General features: G+C 34.1%; 1 protein-coding gene across 4 annotated transcripts in view; it reads right to left on the reverse strand.

The window, feature by feature from the left end:
- The window catches only part of LOC150110652 (uridine-cytidine kinase 2-B-like), a 169,617-nt gene that overhangs the window by 54,897 nt on the left and 89,771 nt on the right, over nucleotides 1-24,949 (reverse strand). For all 4 annotated transcript variants that reach the window (XR_016549005.1, XM_090400023.1, XM_090400045.1 and 1 more), the window contains one exon: nucleotides 15,265-15,313. Coding sequence is in view for 3 of the 4 variants with exons in the window: in XM_090400023.1 (XP_090256149.1) it covers nucleotides 15,265-15,313 (49 nt within the window). In the remaining variant the exon portion in view is untranslated. The remainder of the gene's footprint in view (nucleotides 1-15,264; nucleotides 15,314-24,949) is intronic.

The following is a 24,949-nucleotide window of genomic DNA, read 5'->3' on the forward strand; positions in this document are numbered from 1 at the left end:
GTGTTAGGGTGTGTGTGGGAGGGAGTCTATACTATTTTCATGCATGATAGATAATCTTTTCAAATTGGTTTCAAGGGTATGAGTAACAGGAGCTAAGGATCACACTGAAATTTGTTTCTTGGAGGAAGGGTTTCATTGGCATCAGGTTTATCACCATTTTTTTTTTTTTTTTTTTACTCAATGTATTTACACACAGTAGTTGTCTATATATTTTGGCAGGTTTTCTTTATGTTCAAATATAATAGTGGATGCATTTCGGCCCTATATGAATGAAATTATATCTATTTGTAGCAAAGTTTCATTTTATCATATCTTCTTTATCACTGAATTCCAATAAACTTCGAGAAAATATTTTTTGAGACCGCCCCCACAATACTATATGAAAAAACGTTTAGCTTATTGTACAATTTTATTATGGCTAAAGCATTTCTTTCAAATTATCTCATAAAAATAAAGTCAAAAACTGGACTTTTATTCAGTAGAATAAATCTATCAGAAATTAAGAAGTTATGATCTTGGTACAAATACAGCACTTGAAATAGTAACACTCTCCTCCACCAATCAAGAAAGAGGATAAATAAAAATAAAGAGTGCAGCACTGTAGTCAGATGCTATATAATAAATGAAAAGACAAGGAGGTGGAGTAAATTCATTAGACTGCATTGCTTTATTTATTTTATTTTATTTTTTGTAATTACTGCCAAGGCAATAAAAGTTAGGGCTAGCATATTATGTTTTTTTTTTGTATGTATTCTGGGTGGTTTGTGTTTATCAGGAAGAAAAATCAGAGAACAGAGGACTGCCACTCATGATGGTGTCTGTGTTGATGCATAAAAATGCAGTCTCATACACCCAGGCCAAACTGTAGAAATACTACAAACATTATGATTTTCAGTTCTTATATCATGTTGACAGTACAGACCTTACTTCATTAAATGTTCCATTTAAGAGAACAATCAAGATGTGCATAGTTTCCTGCTCAGGACTTTTTTTTTTTTTGCTCCTGTAGCAATGTGTGCTTCAGAATTAATAGTATAAAGAACAGGTCTATTTAGAGAAATAATGTACCTATACATATGGTTGGCATTTTTATGTTTATTTTAATAAGCACATGAAAGATTCTTTCTAACTTACTCTTATATATCATGTAATATATTTATATTTTACGTTATATTTAAATAAAGTATCCGAGCTAGTTGTACAGAGTTTCATACAGATGAGTAGCATATAGACAACTCTTGTTAGAGAATGCATGACTATAATGAATTCACTAAAAATAGCAAACTAATGAAAAAGTTCAAGCCAAAGTCCCATAGCCTCCATATTATTCTAATTCAAATTCACTCTAGCAAGATTTCCACTATAATAAATTACTAACTGACCCATTTGTCACCTACCAACAAACTACAATATAATATAAAACTTCCTGTATATAGCATTTAAAGTATGGTTACTTTCTGGTGGTTAGCATCCGCTCTCCAGCCAAAAGGTTACGGATTCGAATCCCACCGTGGGCATGGATGTTTGCGATTGTTTGTGAAAATACTAGTGTTGGTGGTGGCGATGGGTGGTAGATGGCACTGGTGTAGTTGCAGTTTGTTGGTGAATTGAGTAGTGGAGATAGAGAGTTGTAGAGTAGGTGTCCTCCCTCAATGAGTCCTTGGATTCCCTGGAAGTGTCAGGTAATAATAATAATTAAATGCCACATATAATTTGCTTTGGATAAAAAATGGCTCTGGTAAGAAGATACCAACTTAATCAAATTTGACCTTGTATTTTAAATGGTGATGCAAAATGCAAGACACGTTGGAATATTATATTTTAAAAGAAAAAAGGAAGAGAAGTATCAGATGGAGTTAAGTTAATCGTCAGAAGTAAAATCCTTTGCCCAGCACTCTTCCCAGTAATAATTTCTAAGTCCAAAAAGTTATTATATAAGTGAGAACAATCTTGTTCCATTTAAGAGTCTGCAAGAAAAATATAAGATGCTCAAAAGCATCACAATTACCCTGGATTCAATTTTTTTGGGGGAATGTGGAGGCAAGCCATCCTATGTGTCCTTGTATGAGTGACTAACACAGTACTGATCTCATCATAGTTTTCATTCTTTTTTTTTGTGCTAGAATAGAGTAGAAAAACTGAAATCTTCTGGAGAAAAAACTGTTCCTGAGAACTATAGAAATAATATCTGTCTGAGAAATAACAAATGATAGTAATTCAACACTCTACTCATTCACAATCCACAGAGAGATGTTCCCATTTCAAATTTTAAGCAAAATTTCATTAAATTCTACTTTGTCCCACCCCATTTTTCTTTCTTCTTCTTTTTTTTTTTATTAATATGTATGCCTTGTACTTTTCATTTTTCATACAAATACATGATGGACTGAGACAGAGATCTGCAAGAACCATGAACCATATGAGTTCTAGCTAGATTATTAAAAAACAGATTAATTAAGATCCAGTAGCTCTGCTGATACTACTTCATTAATATCTTCTCTACTTCCCTTAATTTGCAGTTATCTTCAAGATACACCCATATGAACATTGAGTAAAACCCATTTTTTTGAAATTCTGCAGTGTATAAAATAGATTTTACCTTGCCGAATATTTTTTCTTATTAATTAGAAGTTCTTTAACTTTTATGTGGGAAAATATGAATGATGATGGACCTATTATTAGCAGTTTCCTACGGATGAATACTATTTGCAATTTCAGACCATGATGTGTTACACATAAATGTGATAAAAAAGATTAGGTTTATCAAATTTTCATGTGATGGCTATCACATCTTGGTAATTCTGTATCATACTGTGAGGACTGTCAGAGAAAGATAACGATAAAAAAAAAAAAAATAATAATACACCCAGCTCTTAATTTTCACTCTTAGTGAAAATTAAAAGCTGGGTGATTGCACATAATGCATCCATGAGCCACTGGAAGTATCCACCCTCAACATCAATGGCTGATTTTGAATAAATTTTAACCTGCCACCTTCAATTCAGCAATAATAATTAATTGTTGGATAGATTTTCCTGCATTAAGAATTGGATTATGATCACCTTGAGGGCAGCAACCTCAATCAGTCTATATGAAATATACTCTTGCATTGACACATTATGTCAAACTGTTGACCCAGCAGGCAATGAAATATACTACCCTGTTTCACCACATGGCCATATTAACACATGGGATCGAAGTGCCTACTATTAAAATTAATTTTTACCACACCCTTTTGGATATACTGTAACATGCCTATGAGAAGGCAGAACTACGGATGGCACTGGTGTAGTTGCAGTTTGTTGGTGAATTGAGTAGTGGAGATATCCACTATGTCAAAAATTGCTGCAATTTCTGAAGATGTGGAATTGTTATATCATCAGGAATGTTTTTGCGATTTATGATAAAAGTGCATTAACAGATATGTGAATAGTATATCGCAGAAAGGAGAGAATGGTATGATAATTTGCCAAAATTGGGTACAAATTCAACAGCAAAGAGGAACATTGAGGTTTTTGAAAGCAAATGAAATTTCTAACAAAGAATTTAAAAAAAAAAAAAAAAAGATATGGATGTAAGATGAGTAACGTGGAAGTAGTAGAGAGAAGGGGGAATAAAACAGTATGATAAGAAATTTTGCTCTGACAAATAATTCTTAATACAAAATAAGAGTTGGACAGGTGGGAAAAACTACTTAGTAAGTTTCAAGAAAACTATGAAAGGAGATGGAAATATGAGAGGGAAAAAGAAAGGTGTAAAAGAATAGAAAGGGATGAAAGAGTAATATGATATTTTTATATAACGAAACCTGTGGTGAATTCATCACTAAAAAACACACGTACTAACCATAGTAATGACTATTTAATTCGTAAATATTTCATCCCAAGTATCTTGGGGCATCATCAGTACAGTAGTTCAAACAATACTAGGAATAACATACAGTTAGGGCGCATGATTACAATGGAATCTCAATACGTGTGCAGTAATGGTTTTGTCCCAAGATACTTGGGATGAAATATTTACGAATATATTTACACGTTACTGCACGCATATTGAGATTCCATTGTAATCATGTGCCCTAACTGCATGTTATTCCTAGTATTGTTTGAACTGCTGTACTGATGATGCCCCAAGATACTTGGGATGAAATATTTACGAATTAAATAGTCATTACTGTGGTTAGTACGTGTGTTTTTTTAGAGTAATATGATGATGAACACTGATTTTTTGATTGAGTGTGCCACATGAATGAACAAAAAAAAAGTGTGTTTTCTGAGAGCAAGTAGATAGAACAAGAGGAAGATAGAATTATATTAGACAGAAGAAAAAAACTGAAAAGAGATACAGTGTATGAGAGAAGACAGAAAACAGTTGTTGAATGAGGTAGAACAAGAAAAGCAAAATAGTCAAGATTGCAAGCTTTGCCAAGGTATAACGAACTGAAGCAGAGTGTACTGCTAATAAATCAATACACAGACTGTGCAGAAAACATGGTGTGTAACATGTAGGCACATTGAGTGTTCTTGAAGATATAAAGGATTTGCATTTGCAGGATGGTTATGGGGTTACTTGCTTGAAGAAACTGTTCAGTAAAAATTGGAATACAACAAATAATGGAAATGGGTATGTATGACTGTGTGATGGAGGAGAACTTGCACACATGCAACAAGGTACGTGCACGAGAGAGCATAACAATAATGTGGAAGGGATGATGCTGAAAAAAGACTAGTTTTGCAAGACAAAAAAATAAAGATATTATGGAAGCGGGATAAGAAATTTGGTTGATCAATCAAAGCTGCTTATTTAAATTAGTCAAGAAATATTTGGGGAAATTTGGTATAATAATAATGGCAAGTATTTGCTGGATTTCTGTTCAGGACATGTACTAATCATTACTAACAGCATGTTCCGATAAAGATGTACACAAATTCATATGGAGAGAAGATGCAAGAAATAAGAAGTCTCACTGTCTATATTACTTTTGGTAGATATCTTCACACTGGTTCAGGACATAAGTATATACATAAATTTTTGAAACAGAAAGCAACAGCCATTTAGTTTTAAGCTGGATAAAAATGATGTTGAAAACAAAAATATGTATGAAAATTTAAATGTTATACAAACATATGAATGCAGGATAGTTTATAATATCCTGTACATCCCTAACAGGTACAAGATATTATGCATATATCAGGAATTGAATGATGATTACAATTACATAAAAACCTTTCAGCAATTTAACTATTTCTATTATATTCCCTCTACAACACAACACAACATTCACAACAATAACTGACAATTTCTCCAAGATCATAATCATCATCATCATCAGTGGTCCTAACAGGCACTTAAGTACCCATGACCTTCCAACTGTAACTTGAGGATAAGGTGGTTAGCCCCATGCCTCATTGTGTGCAATGTCTGTAGATGCATGTGTTATGGAGCTAATTTGCCTGTTCTGGGGGACAAAAAAAAACTGAGTTTCCAGGTTTTTTTCACCTGGAAACCCCCTTACCTCCATATGAGACCAGCTAACTCACCTTTCATTGAAAGAGACCAGATAAAGATTCCTCACATCACTCATTTCCGACCAAAGGGCTTGACAATATCGACTGAGCTACAGAGGCTCTCACTGAGAACATATCTTGACAAAATAACCGCTGAACAGTTGTAACTGCTGCCTCCCACAAGCATCATATCATCCCAAAGGAAATTATTATTATTGTATGGGGCACCTCCATGGAGTTCAAAGACTCATCACGAGAGACCCAAACTATCCACACAATCTATCATACCTCTCCTTGAACCCATTAACAAACAAAGCACTCCCAACTGACTGTGGTAATCAATTTCACTCATTTACAACTCTCCAAGCAAAAAATCAAGTCCTCATACACCTACTAACCTTACATTTATTCAACTTCCAGGGATGACCTCTTGTTCTGATCCCTCTAGCCAAGTGCTGAAACATTTCCCTTCGTCAATCATATAAAACCCTTTAAGTAACTTAAATATTTCTATCACATCCCCTCGTTTTCTCCTATCAAACTTCTGCAATCCATACACCCTCAATCTATTCTCACAGGAAACATTCCACACGTCACTTACTATCTTAGTTGCTTGCCTCTGAATTTTCTCTACTGCTTCCTCATCTCCAATAAACCCAGGAGAACAGACCTGAGCACAGTAATTCAGATGTGGATGTATCGAGGCCTTATAAAGAGGAATAACAACTTCATTATCTCTAATTGTATATTCTTCAATAGTCAAGTAATCTTATGAGCTACCTTAGCAATATGTCCTCTAAATTTGAACTCTGTCTACTACCAACCCTACTCTTACTTCATCTATTTCCTGGAGTACAGTTCCATCAATGTGGTACACAGCTTGTCATCTATTTATCCCAAAATGCAGAACTTTACATTTCTTCACATTAAAATGACACCAATTATCTTTTATGGATAAATGACATATTGACAGCTTATTTAAATCACCCTGCTAGCTCTCCACATCGCCTTGATTAACTATTACTGTATCTAATTTCATATCATCAGCAAACAACTGAATATTTCCTTTCAGGTTATTTCCTATATCATTTATGTACAAATTAAACAGTAGTGGTTCTAGCACTGAACCTTGTGGCACACCATTAACTGCTTGCTTTTTCCTGGATTCTGCTCCTCCACATACCACTTTTTGATATCTGTCCAGTAGCCACCCTCTTATCCACATAACCCAGTGTCATATCCATCCCCATCTGTTCTAATTTGCATAACAGAGTTATATGTGGTGTTCTCTCAAATGCTTTTGCAAAATCCAGCAGAATTATCGTGTTCATTTTCTTTATCCAACTCAGATGTCACATGATTATAAAAAGTTAGTAAATTACTAAGGCATGATTGACCCTTCACAAAGCCATGTTGCCCATCATAGATTATCATATTCTTATCCACCCATTCTTGATTTCTCTTTTTGATCAATTTTTTCAGTACTTTTACTATGACTCCTGGGATACTGATTAGTCTATATATTTGCTACCGCAGTCGTAGAATTATTTTACAATACCTCTTTATTTTACAATGTGCCCTCTTTCCCACTGCCTTGGAACACTACCAGAGCTGAGATTTAAGTTAAAGAGCCTAGTCTATCATATTAAACTCATTTAAACAAATTTACCATATTAAACTCATTATTACAGACTATGTCTACTGTTTATACTTAATACTGAGGTATATACCTATTATAATAGTAAATAAATAACATATAGCTATGTAGTAAACATGACTGTTAAAAAAGTCTGTCCTAAGATTTTTTTTTATCCCTTCCAGTACTTTAAATACATCTTTTTTTTTTTATGTAACTTTTACCCATGAAAGTTTTAAATATATAGTACATTAGTACAGTTCGTGGGCTAAGGATGTTTTTTAAACTAATTTTATCAATTTTTGAATTTTCTGAAATTCATCTTCCACCTAGCAAGGTTCAAACCCATAGCCTGTTGGTTGGAGAACAGATATGTTAGCCACTCAGCCAACCGGACTGGTAATATATATACTAGACACTCGCCACAGTGAACTTGTACAAAACGGAATAATTTGTTATAATAAATTTTTTTTCAAATAGTACTGCACCCAGGGGATCAGGACTTTGATAATTTGTTATAATGTGAGAAAGTTTGTTATAATGGTTTTTGATATAGAGAGAATCAAATGTGTCCTTACATACTTTGAACATGAGATGAGTTGTAGTTACCTGTTTGTTTCAGCAAACACAGGTTCATTACTGACAAGTAAACACTGATGCTATGGAAAGGTAATATCCACACTCAGGAATCATGGGTCTTTTAATTAAATTAGTTAATAATCATAGTAACATTCTCTATTCATGGATCCATAATAACAATACAGTAGATGCTCGTTATCGCAAACCATAGAATTTGTGATAAAAAAAAAAAGAAGAAAGGACTGACACCCCCACTCCATTACTATGAAATAAAAGGAATTGGCAAGAAACAAAGCACAAAGGACTGGCAGGAAGAAATATACATAATCCACACAACAATAATGGGAGACTCAGAAGAAAGAAAAAAAACCAGAAGAGTATGAAATTATAAAAAAATAAAATTCAGAATCAACATTTAAATTTCAAAATGTTACATTAAACTTAAATTAATGTCACATCTGACATCTTCAAAATGAACTAAATATGTGCTGCCTGTTATGTTAAAATTAAAAACAGCCTGAAAAGTACATCGATCAATCAACCTTATAACTGATCATCAGAATGAGCAAAGGGACACTAGTGATGAAGAGCTAACTTGCATTATACTTGCATTAGTCAGCAGGAATTGGCACAGTTGATGTGAATAAGCATCCTAACTTGATGCTTATTCACATCTAATATCCATCATTAGGTCTCGGAGTCACCTTAAACACCACTGTGGAGTTTTCAGGGCACACAGACAGACCTGTTCCAGGTTACCCCGGATGCAATCCAACAATGGATTAGAGACAATTTGAACTTAAATTTGTGATTTTTAGCATATAATTTTAGTGTGTGTGTGCGTGCGTGCGTGTACACACACACACTTTTATTCTTGCCAGTCCTCTGTGTACTATTCACTTAAGATTTCCACCATTTCCTTTGTTTTTTATGTGATTCCCACCCACGAAAGGCTGAAACCTATAGTACATTAATGCTGTGAGTGGGTTAAAATGGTGAGTGAAAAATTGTTATGATGGGTCATCAATGGTTAATTTGTTGTACTGCAAGTTTGCATCCTGAGATTCCCAAACTCGAGTATCTTTATTTGAAGATGAATGCCCATTGATACTCATGAAAATTAAGCTATAATTTCAGTGTGCACTTTACAAAAAAAAAACTTGGAAATCTTTAAAAATTAGAAAGGAAACCACTGATCAGGAGAGCAAGTGAAAATTCCTTTCAAATACTGAAATTTGCATTTGAGTAAAGACAAAAACTGGTAAAAGTAGCAAGCTTTAAAAAAAAAAAAAAAAAGTATTAAAATGAGCTTGCAGATTTCTTCAATGCATATTTACTGCAATTATTGTGCATAATACATAGTTACTATTAAGAACTAGATATTTAAAGTTGTCTTTTCGGATAAAGCTCTCAGAGTAAATCAAACTTTAAATTTTGAATTCCCCCCCCCCCCCAATATATGTTAGTTTTTGGTGTTTATAATGATGCAGTTTCTTCTTTTATTAGAAATATCAATTTTAAAACACATCGAATTAAAAAATAAAAATTTAAAAAAAACTTTAAATCAGATTTAAGAGACAGCAAAATTGTGAAATTAATGCTGTTCTTAATGTTTTAAGAGCTCAAAACAGAAAAAAATAAATAAATGCATGACAAAATAAGACCTGACCAACTGAGGCCCAGTTCAGCCTTTGATCTTGAGTTGCATTGTTGCACCAATAGCAAACACACAATTCTCATTGTTATGGTCTTTTGTTGGTGACTTAAAAAAAACAAACTAACTGCATGTATTCACTTATAAGCATTACTCTTTTGATGAAAGACATTCTTATACTCACTGGTATCCAAATGACACCAATCAACTATTATTAAACAAATTTAGATTCAAATTCTTTACTTAATTTGCAAATTGTGCAAAAGCATTGACTCAAAACTTTTGAAGTTCAATAAGAAATTCAAACCAGTTATTAAGCAAAGTAGTGTCTTACTCTATCATTGTCCTTTAACTATTATATACTACAGTCTCAAAAACAGTATTATATTAGCTGAGAAATTCATTTCCTTTAAAAATTAGACATAAAAATATAATTCCTTTAAAAATTAGACATAAAAATATAAAGTAAAAATATGAAAGAAAATTCCTTGAATACAAAGTTAAAAGGCCTCACTTAACTAATATACTTGCATATGTCCCCTTTCAGTAAGCAAGTTTCCTTAATGCATCTTTCCCTCATTTTTCTAAAATAGGGCATAATGAATAATTGCTCAGAACAGGAACACATTTAACTGAGCAGTTTCAAATACACTTCCAACTGCAGATTCCATATTGCTCCTTGGAACATATATCACTTGCTTTTCATTAAGTACAGAATATTCTCACTAATCTATGAAAGCTTGATAGCTTATACTGTCCTTCAATCATTAACTTCACAGTTCCTCTTTGGAGAGTAGTTATAGATGCCAAAAACTTCCAAGAATAAAGAACTTAACTGGGTACTTTATTATACCTTTTTGGCTCTCTTTCCTTGCTGGCTAGTATTCCTGTTATCCCAGAGATAGCTGTTCTAAAATCAACAACTAACAGCTGTATAATATACATACAGCATTATTTTCATGTAACTCCTTAAGGATCACAACATATGGTAAGCAAGTTTACTACTTATAACTATATTTAAGTTTCGTTTATGGGGGAGAAGGGGGGACAGATGTTCTGATAAACACCTAGAACAAAGACGATATTAAAGCAACTGAGGTTCACCACTCTCCCCACCCTTGGCCAATTTCTTTATGGAGACCTTTGAAGAAAAAGCCTTAGCCTCTGCCCCACAAAAACCAACCATATGGCTTCGCTATGTTGATGATGTGTTCGCTATTTGGCCACATGGCTCTGAAACACTTCTCTCCTTCTTAACACACTTAAACAACCAACACCCCAGAATCAAATTCACTGTGGAAAAAGAGGAAAACAACAGCCTCCCTTTCCTAGACACACTAGTCACCCGCCAGCCTAATGGATCCTTGGTTTTCTCAGTTTACAGAAAACCCACCCATACAGGCAGATACATTCATCAACAATCCCACCCCCCCTCTCACAACAATATGGAGTAGTGAAAACACTATACAACAGGGCTAAACTAATCTGTTCAAACGACTTGTCCCTAAACACTGAACTAAATCACATCCTCAACACTTTCTCAGCCAATGGCTACCCCCCCAAAAAAATCCAAAAAATATTAGAACCTACAAACCACAGATCCCCTCCCCCCCCCCCAACACACACAACAAGGATTACTCTAAATCCATCACCATTCCCTACATCCGAGGCACCTCGGAAAAGATTACCAAAATCTTAAAAAAACATGACCTGACCTCCTGTTACAAACCTTACAGAAAATTGGCATCCCTTATCCGTTCCACCCTAAGAAATTCTCCAAACCTCAACAAATTTGGTTGTATGCTACTGCCCCAAATTTGGGAGGCCTACATCTGCAGACCTTCAGCCCAACGGCCAAGAACGCCTACTTAGCCCGCTAGAGGGCACCATCAGGACTGTTAGGAGAACAATAGCTTCATCTCTTCATTCCCAGTTTCTGTGTTGTAGTGCCTATGTGCACGTAACTTTTTTGTAAGTTCCTTTAGAAAATGGCAACGTGACGTTGCCGAAATATCGGAAAATATTTATTAAAGTTTAATTTAATTTATATTCTTAACTACGTTGTTCTATTCCTTAAGTGTTTTAATAATGAGATAACCAAGAAAGAACATATCTTAAAACCCTTTAACCTACATGTTTCATTTGATATACGCAACTGATGGTTTACTGTTCAACCACAGATAAGATAACCCTCAACATTTCCACACATGGCAGAAGAAAGTGAATTCATTCCAATAATAGGTAATCAATCTGTTTCGTGGGATGAGTTTGTTTATTATTACATGTGAGAAAATTAGATTTTCTTTTATGAACATTCTAGTTTGTAAAGTGGTAACTATTTTGCTTGTATAATAGTTGGAAAATTAATACAGCGACAGAGAAGAAAGCAGCCCTTCAACATGAATTGACTCTTCTTGGCACTCTGCCAGCTATGGTTCTCTCAACTGTGGGCAGACAGTATATCAGTAGCTTTAATAACATTTTTGTTCTAGATTTATCAGAACTTGCCAGACCCCCCCCCCTCATATATCGCTACCACTTAATCACATGTGACTTCAGTAATATGAAGCATATAATGTATTACTAAATGCAAACACATACATACTATATACATATATTTTACATTACTTTCTCACATAACAAAATGTATTCCTCATTACTGAAATAAAGCGCCACTAGGCTTCACTTCGGCGATGTAAAATTATTTAAATTAAGGGGATATTAAATCCCACATTATTTCAAAGCCGAATAAGAAACTCAAAGATAGAAATCCAAGAGTTTCATGCCGAATATAGCAAACTAAAAGAGTTTCGACAGATTGTAGCGTAAGCTAAAACACATGGTTCAATACCAGGGCAACTCATAGCAAAGAGGTAAAGTTCTGATCACTATTCTTAGTATTTCCCATAATGTAAAACACATCTCCTAGGAGATGTATGATGTTATACATTATGGTGGAAGGTCACTGCCCAGACCAGTTTCGACCTTTATTGAGGTCTCATCAGTGAGTAGGTAAACCAGATAATGTGGGATTTAATATCCCCTTAATTTAAATAATTTTACATCGCCAAAGTGAAGCCTAGTGGCTCTTTATTTCAGTAATTTATTGGTGCACCTTTTTCAAAACTCGTATAGCAAAGTATATAAGTTCTCTTCACTATAATCTCAGTATTATCTGGTCTACCTACTCACTAATGAGACCTCAATAAAGGTCAAAACCGGTCTGGGTAGTGACCTTCCACCATAATGTATAACATCATACATCTCCTAGGAGATGTGTTTTACATTATGGGAAATACCAAGAATAGTGATCAGAACTTTACCCACCTTTGCTACGAGTTGCCCTGGTATTGAACCATGTGTTTTAGCTTACGCTACAATCTGCCGAAACTTTTATAGTTTGCTATATTCGGCATAAAACTCTTGGATTTCTATCTTTGAGTTTCTTATTCAGCTTTGAAATAATGTGGGATTTAATATCCCCTTAATTTAAATAGTATTCCTCATTAAATAAAATTTTCACTAAGCATATATAAAACTGTAAAACAAAACATTTAAGTGAGATTTTTACATTTTAATTTTAATACATTTGCTGTACTTTCTATGACTGCGATTTTTCTGGTCATCAAGGATTTCAGAGAATCTGGCACAGAATTAAGGATGGATATTTTTGGAAAGGTATGAGAAGTGATATTAACTAATATGTGAAATTCTATCATCTATGCCAACTTCATTTCCAATAAAAATAATTTCACTGCAGATTCTGTCTTGCTCCTTGGAACATATATCACTTGCTTCTTATATACAAAGGGCTTGATACATTATACTGTACTTTGATTATTAACTTCAGTGTTTCACATTCTTGAAGAGTAATTAAAGATGCATATAAAAACGTTCCCGAGATTAGAGAACTTAACTCTGTAGATTATTATACCTTTCTGGCTCTCCTTCCTTGAAAGATATCAGAGAGCAGTTTATGGAGAAGTAGAGTTCAGGGAAAAGCCTGCAAGTGGTTTGCTATAAAGCTCTCTACTTGGATTACTGTTATTTAATTTGTATATTAATGATATAGGAAATTATATGTAGGGAAATATTCCAGTTGTTTACTGATGAAGCCAAACTGAGTAGAGCAATAGTTAATAAAAATATAGAGATTTTGCAGGTTGATTTAAACAGACTAACAAAATGGACAAAGGAGAATGGCTGTGTTCAATGTGGCAAAGTGTAATGTTATGTATTCTAGGAAGAAACGTTGCTAGCTGTATACTATACTGACAAGACTGGAGATTTGGAGGTCCTGGTGGACTGTGACAAAGTTCAGAGGACATATTGAAAAAGTGACTATAATAGTTCATATATTAGATGATTACCGAAAAACACACACTGACAAGAAGAGATAATAAGGTTATTATACCTCTTTATAAGGCACCACATGGACTACTGTCCATTGATCTGGCTGGCTTTCTTGAGATGAGGATTCAGATGCAAATGACTAAGATGATGGCATGTCAGTGGAAAGCTCCTTATGAAGGCATGTTGAAGATCTGTGGGTTACAGAAACTGGTTGATAGGCAGAAAAGGGGAGTTACAACAGAGAAATTATTTAATTATTTTATAGGACAGATACAAAAGGAAATTTCTCAGGACATGACTAGTGCAGGAAAAACCAAGGGTCACTCCCAAAAATTAAGGAAGAGTGTGGCTAGCAAGATTGTGAGGACAAGATTTTTTTGGAACTGGTGAATGAGTGGATGGGTCACCAGTCAGTTGTAAGTGCACTGTTAGTGAATAAGTTGAAAGTAAAGTATGCCAGGTATTGTAGAAATAATGGTTAGTGCTTTTAAAAATGTTTAGCCCCCCCCCCCCTCCAATCCACTGAAGAACCCACTAAATCTACTGACTCTGTGGATTCATCAAGCAAGGTCCTAAACATTTTAACATTTAGGATGCCTGTATAATAACAGTCAGAGAATGCACAAAAAAATGCACAGTCAAAAATATGTAGATAAGTATTAATTTTACCATTTCTTTTTAAATCGGTTAGCTAATAATGAATGCAGATCAATATCCTGTCAAAACAAGGCTACTTTCCATCCTTAGTAAAGCTTCTGATCATTCGACACTTAATAAACTAATAATACTATTGTAATGTTTTTTTCAGCACTTACAAAAATAAATATTGCATATATTATATGCCTTCTGTAATGTACAGTGGAAATACTTCAGAACAAAAATTGAAATAAATCAAAGGCAGATTGAAATAGGTAATTCATAAAAATATATAGGACAAATCATTTCTTTTTAAGCAGTTTACCAAACTGCTTAAAAAAAAAATATCCACAACCAGTATGTACTCCCAACAATGACCTATGGTAGTGAACTAAAAAACCCTAGCGAAACTGAAAACAACACAAAGAAACATGGAAAGAGTCATTTTGGGAATAACCCACCTTATTGTGTTGATAATGATATTATGGCTTCACATATTATTACATGACACTTCCGTGGAGTTCAGAAGGGAAGCCAAAATACGCTGTCAACACTGCATGATACACTGTTTGTAGTACATCATCTACCACCCATTACATAGTCAAAAATAAAGTGAAAAAAATTCTTAGGAGTGTAATTCTGTAAAAAATTCTTCTGAAATATATATGTAAAAAACTGAGATCTGTAAATACTGAAGAATTCTGACTCAATCAGGAAGGAGAAAGATAATGTATAATCAACATTCACTTGATTGACATGCAATGTTTGCTTATTTTTTCCAGAATATTTTTATACCACTTTCATATAGTGCTACACCATACTACTGTACTGTGTTTCATTGTGATCTGAAAGTTAATATAAAAATTCTCAAAAATGGTGTTAAGGAAAGATGAACTTACCCTCATTGTCAGCTCCTCGTGGAATGATAACATCCGCATATTTCTTTGTCTGGATAGAACAATGAAAAAAAAAGTAGTCAGCTGGTTCTGCTGTTTTAGCATTATTAGCTCCATTGCAACCACACTTAAAAATTCCTATTCTACAGGAGATAGCCAGCATTAATTTATTAATGCTGGCTATTAATACATTATTAATTAGTATTTCAGTTACATATAAAAATTATTCTTCATCACCTCATACATCCAAAGGTGATCAAAGAAGATTCCTAATCATTACATTCCAAATCTATAAATTTTCGATATTATCACACAGACTAAAATGAAAATAAGAGTTTTAAAGCAATTTCAACCTAAATTTAATAAATATTTTAAGGAATTAATGTCAACCCTTGCTATATCCAACTCATAGGGAATAAAAGAATAATTTATTATAGTGGAAAACCAGTAAGCTACAGTAAACTTCCTTAAGAATAACACTGATGGTGACGGAGTGGGGCTTTGGGCAAGACATATCAGTAGTTTATTATAGAGAGCAAGTTCACTATAATAGGGTTTTCTATAATGAGAGATGACTATACATAGAAGGAAATCTCAATACTGTCATGTGGAAACATCTCAAATTTCACTTGAAATATAAATCATGTCAAAAAATACTGTAATACAAAATTTTATCTCTGTATCAATTACAATTATCTAAAAAAATACACCAATAATAGAATTTTCTGTATGCTGTGAAGTGCAACTGCATAAGCTACTGCCATCTTGTGCAGTGTAAGGTGTATGTTCTCCTGAGCTACCTGTTTAACCAATATTAGTAAGTCACAAAGGTTAAATTATAAGTAAGTACATTTTCAAGTATAGATTTCTATTTTTATAATTTCAAAGTATACATTTTTATTTTTGTAGTTTCCAAAAACAGATTTTTTTTTTTTTTTTTTTTTAGTAATTTCAGAATTACATCACCATCAAATTTCTAATATGCAATGTCAAGGGGTATACAGGATATTAAGATAGCACTGCATGAAAAGTTTACATTATTACTAATTTCCTATCAACAATTTTTTTCCAAATTATTTGGTTACTGTGAGGATCTATAATATTGTTAGATTTTATATTTCAATTCAAGGCACTTCTAACTGCATCAACAACCGAGACCTTAATCTTCCTCTAGTTCTCCTGACATTAAACACTTGCTTTGCTAACCATTCTTTTCCCCATTCTGTTTTTAGCTCTGTTCACACATTCCTGAATGTTAATCTCAACTTCCTTCTAATATCTTCATTTTTAATATGCTTCTGCCATTGATGTCACCTGATCGCATCCATAATTTTTCTCAAAACTCACATATCTGTGGTGCCCAACCTTAGATCAATTGTCATTTTTTAACCTGGGTCTAAGATCCATAAGTTAAAGATTTGAACAACGACATACTGTTTATAGCTAGTTTAGTGTTTTGAATGATTTCTTTCCTACTTCATATACAGAGATTCATTCAAAGTCGAAACCAATAATACCAGTTTTGTTTCTTCTTCTTTTGTGTATTTCCATATTTAATTTGCCATCTTCACTAAAAACTATGCCTAAATAGCTGAAGTTGCTTGGGGTCCAGAGGAGATCAGGATTCTATCCCTTCCATTCTTTTTCTTTCAGCATCACAGCAGTAAAGAATTCCATTATTGTTCTAATGAAATACTTTTCAAATAATGCTTTTCATCATCATCAATTTCCTGATATGTATCCTCAATACTAGCAACAAGATTCTCTGGAAGAATAACAAATTATTACACAGATAATCCCACAAATTTGAATGGCTTTTCAAAGAAAGTGCTGGGGTTCTTTATTGTACAAATCTCAATAAAGAACCCCAGCAATATGTGCTCAATAAAGCACATAGTACAAAATAATGTCCAAAAATTATTTTGCTAAACTAAAAAAAAATTTTTTTTTAATAATTTGTTCATAAATAAATTTAATTGGTGAAAATTTAATTCAAACTTTATTTAACTATACTCTCTTCTTTACTGACTGTTTTTTTTTTTTATTGTACTCCATTTTAAATAAAAAAATAAATAAATAAATATATTTATGTAAGACCCTGACTAATGCTACCCTGTTCAATGTGGTTTCATTATATTGCTATTTCAAAAGCTTGGTAAAATGGTAATTCCCAGAATTCTCCAGCTTAAAGGTTAATATTGAATGTACTGACTCCCTTGGTAATTTGACGAGTTTGGTACAAAATACATGCATTTATTTATTAAATAGTACATACAATTGCTTTTGAGTTTTTTTTTTTGAGCCATAATATCTAGAAAAGTGCCTGAAAATGTGACTTAGACGATAGAAATATAAGATCTGATAATGATAGTACCAGAGTCTTGACAAGTGAACAGACTGATTTGGAGGAAAATTGTAGACAGGAAGTTAGTAATGATGTAAATTTTTCATATAGTACTATCATATCCTGTACACCCCTTGAGGGTACATGTCAGGGATTTGATGATGATGATATCTAGAAAAAATATTGAAAGTGAAAAATCAATGATGCAAAAAATAGCAATTCAGACAAAATATCTTCTGCAACTATGACTTCAATTTTCAACATCAAAAGGTATCCTGTTCAAGAAGTCGCATTTTTGAAGAAATGGTAAAAAGGCAAAAAACAATTTTACCCATATTCAAGAAGAAATGTCAAAAACATTTACAGCTAGCAGAGACTGAGTTGATAATTTTAAAAAATGTAGTAACATATACAGCATACATACCACTGGAGAATCAGGAAATTCAGATACAAAGGTAGCCCAAAAATTTCCTGCAACTCTAAAGGCTATAATGATGTAGTTTAATATAGATCAAATGGGCCTTTTCTGGAAAAGGATACCTTCCCATACTTTTATTTTTTGCAAAGAAAAATGTGCAACTGGCTTCAAGGCTGGAAAAGATCTGTCAACCCTTTTGCTAGGAGTACCGTGAAAGGTGACAAAGTTAAAGCCAATGAAAGGAATTTTAAAATCAAATCCACCAGTGATTTGAGAATTAAACAAAAAAAAGTTTAGGGTCAAGATATGCATTTTACAAAATTGATTCAGCATTCATTTTTGTCCAACTTTGAAAAACACAAAACAGAATCAAAAGAATTATTAATGCTCGATAATGCTCCAGGCCACCCTGATAATTTTGATGAACTTAAAACCCATTCTTGTTAAAGTAGTTTTTCTACCACCTAACACCACTTCATTAATAGATCCTATACATCAGGGAGTAATATCAAATTTTAAGGCATGTTATCTTCACCTCACATTCAAACAACTTTGGAGAGAATGCAACAGATAACACCAAAATAGCCTGGAATTAAGTGAGTGACTGAAAAATGCACATATGGAGTATGAAAGAAGATAGGTGAAATTTGGTTCAAGAAAAATCAATTATCTGTAACAAAGTGGACTTGGCTAATGAAGAAGGATTGGAAGATTAATAAAGAGGATGTTCAGAAATTGCTGCTGTCCCATGGCAGAGAAAAATGTTCAAGGCAGAATCTTCAGCCTCTAATTCTGAAGATAATGGACAAAGAGAACTTAGTTCAGATTTTCTTAATAAAAATATCACAACAATCAAGCAAATTATGGACCAATTTTTAGAATATGATCCAAATCATGAGTGGAGCTGTAAAGCAAGACAAGGTGTTATGGAAACAACATCTCGCTACTGAGAGCTCCTTTGTCAGCAAAAAGGGACAATCGACCCTTCATGGCTATATCACCAAGGTGCCAAACCTCTCAGAAGACACTCATCCCCTTCATCTAACATCTAAAAAAAAAAAAAAAACCTATAAATACATTATACACTGAGTTAGATTTGCATTAGGAACACCCACCTAATAATTCACCTCTCTGTGCAATCGTGGCTCGCAGACACCTAAAAACAGATTCCACAAGATGTTGAACATCTTCCATGCATAACTCGACCCATGTCTGCTGCAGCAACTCCGTCAGTTCACACTCATTCCATATAGGATCAGCAGTACTCACATCCTACACATGTTCAATTGAGTACATTCAGGGCAGTTTGTGGGGGGAAACAAGACAATACGAATATTTGTTATATTACTCCAACCACTCAGTAGTTGTATGAGCCTGATGATAAGGTATTTTGTCCTGTCCAAAGATAGAACTGTGATCAGGGTAGATCTCATGCAGATAAGGATGAAGATGGTCGACTAATAGGTCCCTGTAGTGTTCACACTCATTGTTTGTGGGATGATAACGAACCTAGGGCATGCCAGGAAAAAGTTCTCCAGACTATAACACCACCTCTACCAATCTGTTTACTCCCAACTGTGCAACCAGGATATAGGGCTTCATGCTGTTTACACCAAATGTGAACCCAGTCATCTGCAAGGCAACAGGAAATGGGATTCATTACTCCTGATGACCATCTTCCATGTGTCAAGGATCCATTGCTAATGTTTCTTGGCCCATGTGTGGCATTGTTTGTGATGCCTGGTTGTCATCATCAATTGATTGATGATCAATCCTAACCCTTGTTGGTACACCGTATGGTTCATGTGGAAATGGATCGAACTGCCCCACCGTTATACTAGTGGGTGAGCCATGCGACTATTGCAAGTCACTGCTGTGATACCAGTGACACCCGACACACCTCTAGGATCAACCAAGCATGGCTGACCAATGTGAGTTCTGCTAGATGTTTCTTCATGGTTAATCCAGTCCTGGTACATCCTGTTTCCAAAATACTGGCACCTGCCTGCTAGTACCTAACTATCTACCTGGAGTCAAGTTGGCTTACATCGCCACGTTTCTCCATTACTGGCAAATATTTATTGATTATATACAGGGGATAGGTGTGCCCATTTATAGTAGCCACACATGATGCTGATATCACATGGTACTTCATTATTGTGCTGAATATGTAAATCGGGTGGGGGTGTTCTTCCTACTCAGCTTACTCACCGGCCTGGTTGGTCGAGTGGTTAGTGTATCCGCTCTCCAGCCAAAAGGCTGTGGGTTTGACTCCCACCATGGGCATGGATGTTTGTGATTGTCTGTGAAAATAGTAGTGATGGTGGTGGACAGTAGATGGCATTGGTGGATGACGTTGAGAGATGGAGATGGATAGTTATAGAGTAAGTGCCCTCCCTCAATGAGTCGGACTTCCTGGAGGTGTCTAATAATAACAACTCAGTGTATATAATATCATTGAATAACTGTTTGATACTGTTCTATTCATATTTGTGTTTTCACCTTTCCCTATTTATAAGGTTACAATGACTCAATTCAGCACCAATTCATTAAGAACTCTAAATGCTAAGAATGTATCCTGCGTTAACTGGATTTCACTATATATAAACTCTCCCATTTTACTTGAATGTCACATAAAAATATAAAATGAAGACTATTGTACTTGACAATTATACAGATTGTCAGGGATCGGCAACCTTTTCAGACTCACGGGCGACATTCAACTTTTATTTTTAATAATCAGACTGCAAGCGTTTAATTAAGATAAAATAGTGAGTGAAAAAATACTTAAGTTATCAAATTTTATTATATCAATCTTAAAAAACCCAGAAATATTTAAAGTACAAGATATGAAACAACAATGAAAACTTATTATCACGTAAAAACAAAGTAACATAGTTTATGCATCACAATATTTTGTCTCCCTGCTTAATGTGACTTATATGATTGTGATTTTTATAACCCAAGGAGCAAATTCGAATCGAAGCATGCAAATGTTTGTCAGTCGAGAAGAAATTTTATTTTTTCTAAAACTCATCACAGAAAATACTTGTTTGCAAATGTATGTGCTTCCAAATGCAATGTTTACCCAAAATTTTTTGGGTAAGCATCAATAAAATTTTTGGATATTTTCTAATGAAAATGCGTTCTTTAATGTTTCATTGTGTTGTAATTGTAGTTGGAATCCATCTGTAGTTGGTTTGGCACATCATCAATGTCAACATTCATGATGTGCCACAGATTTTAAGAGGGTTAAAAAATAATCGCATTTTGATGCTATTTTTAAGAAAATCCACAAATCTTGTTCAAAATTCCGTTTGTAAATCTTCAATAATACCAACAAAAGTTTCCTTTTGTGTTTGCGAACCAACTGTAGATGCATATTTGTAACATATATAATGATGTAGATTTTCTTCCATCATATGTTTCTTCAACAGATATAGTTTGCCTTCCAAAGCTTTTATGTCAGAAAACAGTTCTGTTAGTAATTTACCTTGACCCTGCAGGTTCAAATTAAGTTCATTAAGGTATGCTGTAATATCTACCATAAATGAGAGACATAATCCATTTTCAATCCGATAGCTGTGGGACAGTATTTTCGTGTTCCGTCATAAAAATATCTATTTCATCACGTAAATTAAAAAATCTTTTCAGCACAGCACCTTTACTTGACTATCTAACAGCTGAGTAGTAGATAGCGTCCTGTTCTATTTCTATCAAGAATTCTTGAAATTGGTGGTGTTTCAGACTGTTGCATCACATGTAATTTACAGTTGATATCACGATGTCCATAACGTCTTTCATTGATGATAAAATTTTGCAACAAAGTGCTTCCTGATGAATGATACAATGGAATACCATTGGATTATCATAACCTAAATTCAATCTACTACACCGGTGTTAGAGCAACACAGATTTCTTCCACCATCTGTTGTCACACTTGTTATTTTTTTCCAGTCCAATTCTAAAAAACCAATAGTTTCTTTTACTTTTATGAACAAATCATTGCCAGTTGTAGTACCTTTTAAACTACACAAACTGGTCAATTCTTCATGAACATTAAAGATTAAAGTTACTATCGATGCCCTGAATAAATATAATTAACTGTGCAGTGTCTGTTATGCCAGACTTTCATTCATGCCGAGCATAACACTCAAATGATTTCACTTTAAATTTGAGCTGCTCAAATAAATTGGTACCGATTTCTTCTAATTGCCTTGTACAAGTCCTGGCAGATAAACTAATATCTTGAAATAACGTCTTCTTTAGCATATTTGTTCAATTACAGCTAATAAACACCGTTCAATAAATTCTGAATCTGTATAAGGCCTTCCTTCTTTTGCAACCAGTTCTGCAACCATAACTAGCACGAACAACTGATTCATTATGAATATTTTGCTTTTTAAATATGTTTTGCTGAGCAGTCAAAGAAGCTTGTAATTTATTCATTTCATTTTTTTTATATTCACAGTTCACATCCTTGTATTGGCTTTCATGTACATTCTCGTAATGACGTCTGATATTATATTCTTTCATAAACTTTTATGACAAATAAGACAAAGGGGCTTACCCCCATTTTCAACAAAGAAGTACTTGTTGTTCCATTCATCATTAAACCTTCTTCCTTCATCTGTAATTTTACATTTTCTTGAACCCATTTTAGAAATTATTTTTAACAACTATATATATCCTCTGAAAATAATAGTTGATGTTATTGAATTATATTAAAACACAGACCAGGGAACACGACTGCAAAAGTGTGCAAAAATCAAGTGATATCACGAAGTATAGGTATAAAATTATTTTTAATTTATTATTCATATTATAAAATGTATTATTTAAATAATTCAACATACAGGCCACATGCCATGTATGGTCAACACTTTATGGGCTGCCAACCCCTGGTCTAGGTTATTGCAGTTCTGTTTACAATGATATCTTTTTTGTAGTTCAACTGAGCAAAATAGAATATGTTTTTATATTTCATTCGAAAAAAAATACAAACATTTAACTATATTAAATTACTAATTATATGAAGAGCCAATGGCTTCAATTCAGCAACGTGTAATTATTTAAGTTATTACATCCCATATTGTTTCATAGCTGAATAAGAAACTCAAAGAGTTTCATGCCGAATATAGAAACTATATAAAGTTCGGCGAGTCCAAGCATAAGCAAATACCTGGATAGTGCAACACTGAGGCAACTCATAGCGAGGGGGGAGCAAGCTCCGATCACTGTTCTTGGTATTTACTTGGTGTCCTGCACCAGGGAGAAAACATCACTATCAACAATAACATAGTCAATGAGACTTTACTTATTCCTTGCCTCTTCTCTCCATGTGAATTTGTGCACATTTTTATGTTGGAACATGGTGTTAATAATAACCAGTCCATGTCCTGATAATAATAATTTGCTATTATTATTAGCTTTGCTCTTTTCTCCAAATTTTCCCAAAATATTTTTGTATGTCTGACAAGCATTTCCTACTCTACTATTTAGATCCCCAACAAGGACCAACTTTTCCTTTTTCATTGTGTCAGTTGCTTTTTCTAAAGCCTCAAAAAATTCCTCCACTTCTATCTTAGTAGAACCTTCTGTGGGTCCATAGGCACAAATAAGTCTCATTGTCCAGTTTCCCATTCTCGTATTTACCAACATTACTCTACTTGAGACTGCCTGCCATTCAAGAAGATTAGCCTCGTATTTTGTGTTGAATACTATGGCTACTCCTTCTTTTCCTTGTCATTTCCTGAATATAACATTTTTTATTTATTGCTCAGAAAGATTTCACCAGTTTTTGTTTTTTAATTTCAGTCACCCCTATTATGTCGATCTGGTACTTATGTAATTCCTCAGCTAGCTCCATTTCTTTGCCATTCAGGCTTCTTATGTTGATAGTACCAATCTTTAACTCTGGTGATGTTGAGTTGGGGAGTGTTTTCAGATTTGTTCCAGTAGCTGACTTTTTGCTGTTAGCCCTGGTTTCCTGGCGAAAACAACGGGGGCCTTGTTTAACCAGGCAACGCCGCAGCTGGCATGAAATTTTGTCATGTTGTACCATCATTTTGTATTTTGGTTTAACCAATAAGAATACAATTTGGTCGGCTAAATCCCAAATTGCCAGTCCATCCTCGTATTTGTTCAGAATCCAGGTAGATACCCAACAGGGTGTGCACCACGAGAAGGTGAGGATTGGACATTAGGTCAGAAGGCCTGGTCGGTTCTCCGCATTCCTTTAAAGGCTATGTAGAGGTCATTCTCCATGTGCCCATATTGTTATTTTTGAATTTCCCATTACCTGTTTGCATTGATAATGGCTTAAGATACTTAAATCCAAATACCTGTATTAATAATCATAATTAACTAAATGTTTCTTCACTGTGCTCAGATATAATTTATTATACAGGGTGTCCCAAAATTCACGCAAGATGTAATTTTGATAGAAAACAGAGGTTTTTAATTAAAAATTACAATTTCTTATTGATTCATAGTATACAGTATAGGGTTATGCATGGAATAGCATATCGGGTAAATGGCCTCCACGGCTTTGCTGGCACATACGCACTCTTTTGTCGAAATTTTCCATGACCGTTTTGCATAAATGTGGCTGAATTTCGTTGATACAGCGCTCGATTTCCTCCTTCAGAGCATGGGTGGTCATGGGCTTGTTGGCATAAATCTTCGATTTCAAACAACCCCAAAGAAAAAAGTCCAACTGCATTAAGTCACATGATCTGGGCGGCCAATTCTGATCACCAAAACGGGAAATTACATGACCAGGAAATGACTCATGCAGTAATTGAATTGTTTCTTGGGCTGTATGGCATGTGGCACCGTCTTGTTGAAACCACATATCGTCCACATCCATATCTTGAAATTTAGGCACAAAAAAATGGATTATCATGTCGCAATAGCGAGCACCA

This window comes from Typopeltis vanoorti, chromosome 1 (genome assembly GCF_054136105.1).
Source record: "Typopeltis vanoorti isolate ZY-2024b chromosome 1, IOZ_Tvanoo_1.0, whole genome shotgun sequence".
NCBI lineage: Eukaryota > Metazoa > Arthropoda > Arachnida > Uropygi > Thelyphonidae > Typopeltis > Typopeltis vanoorti.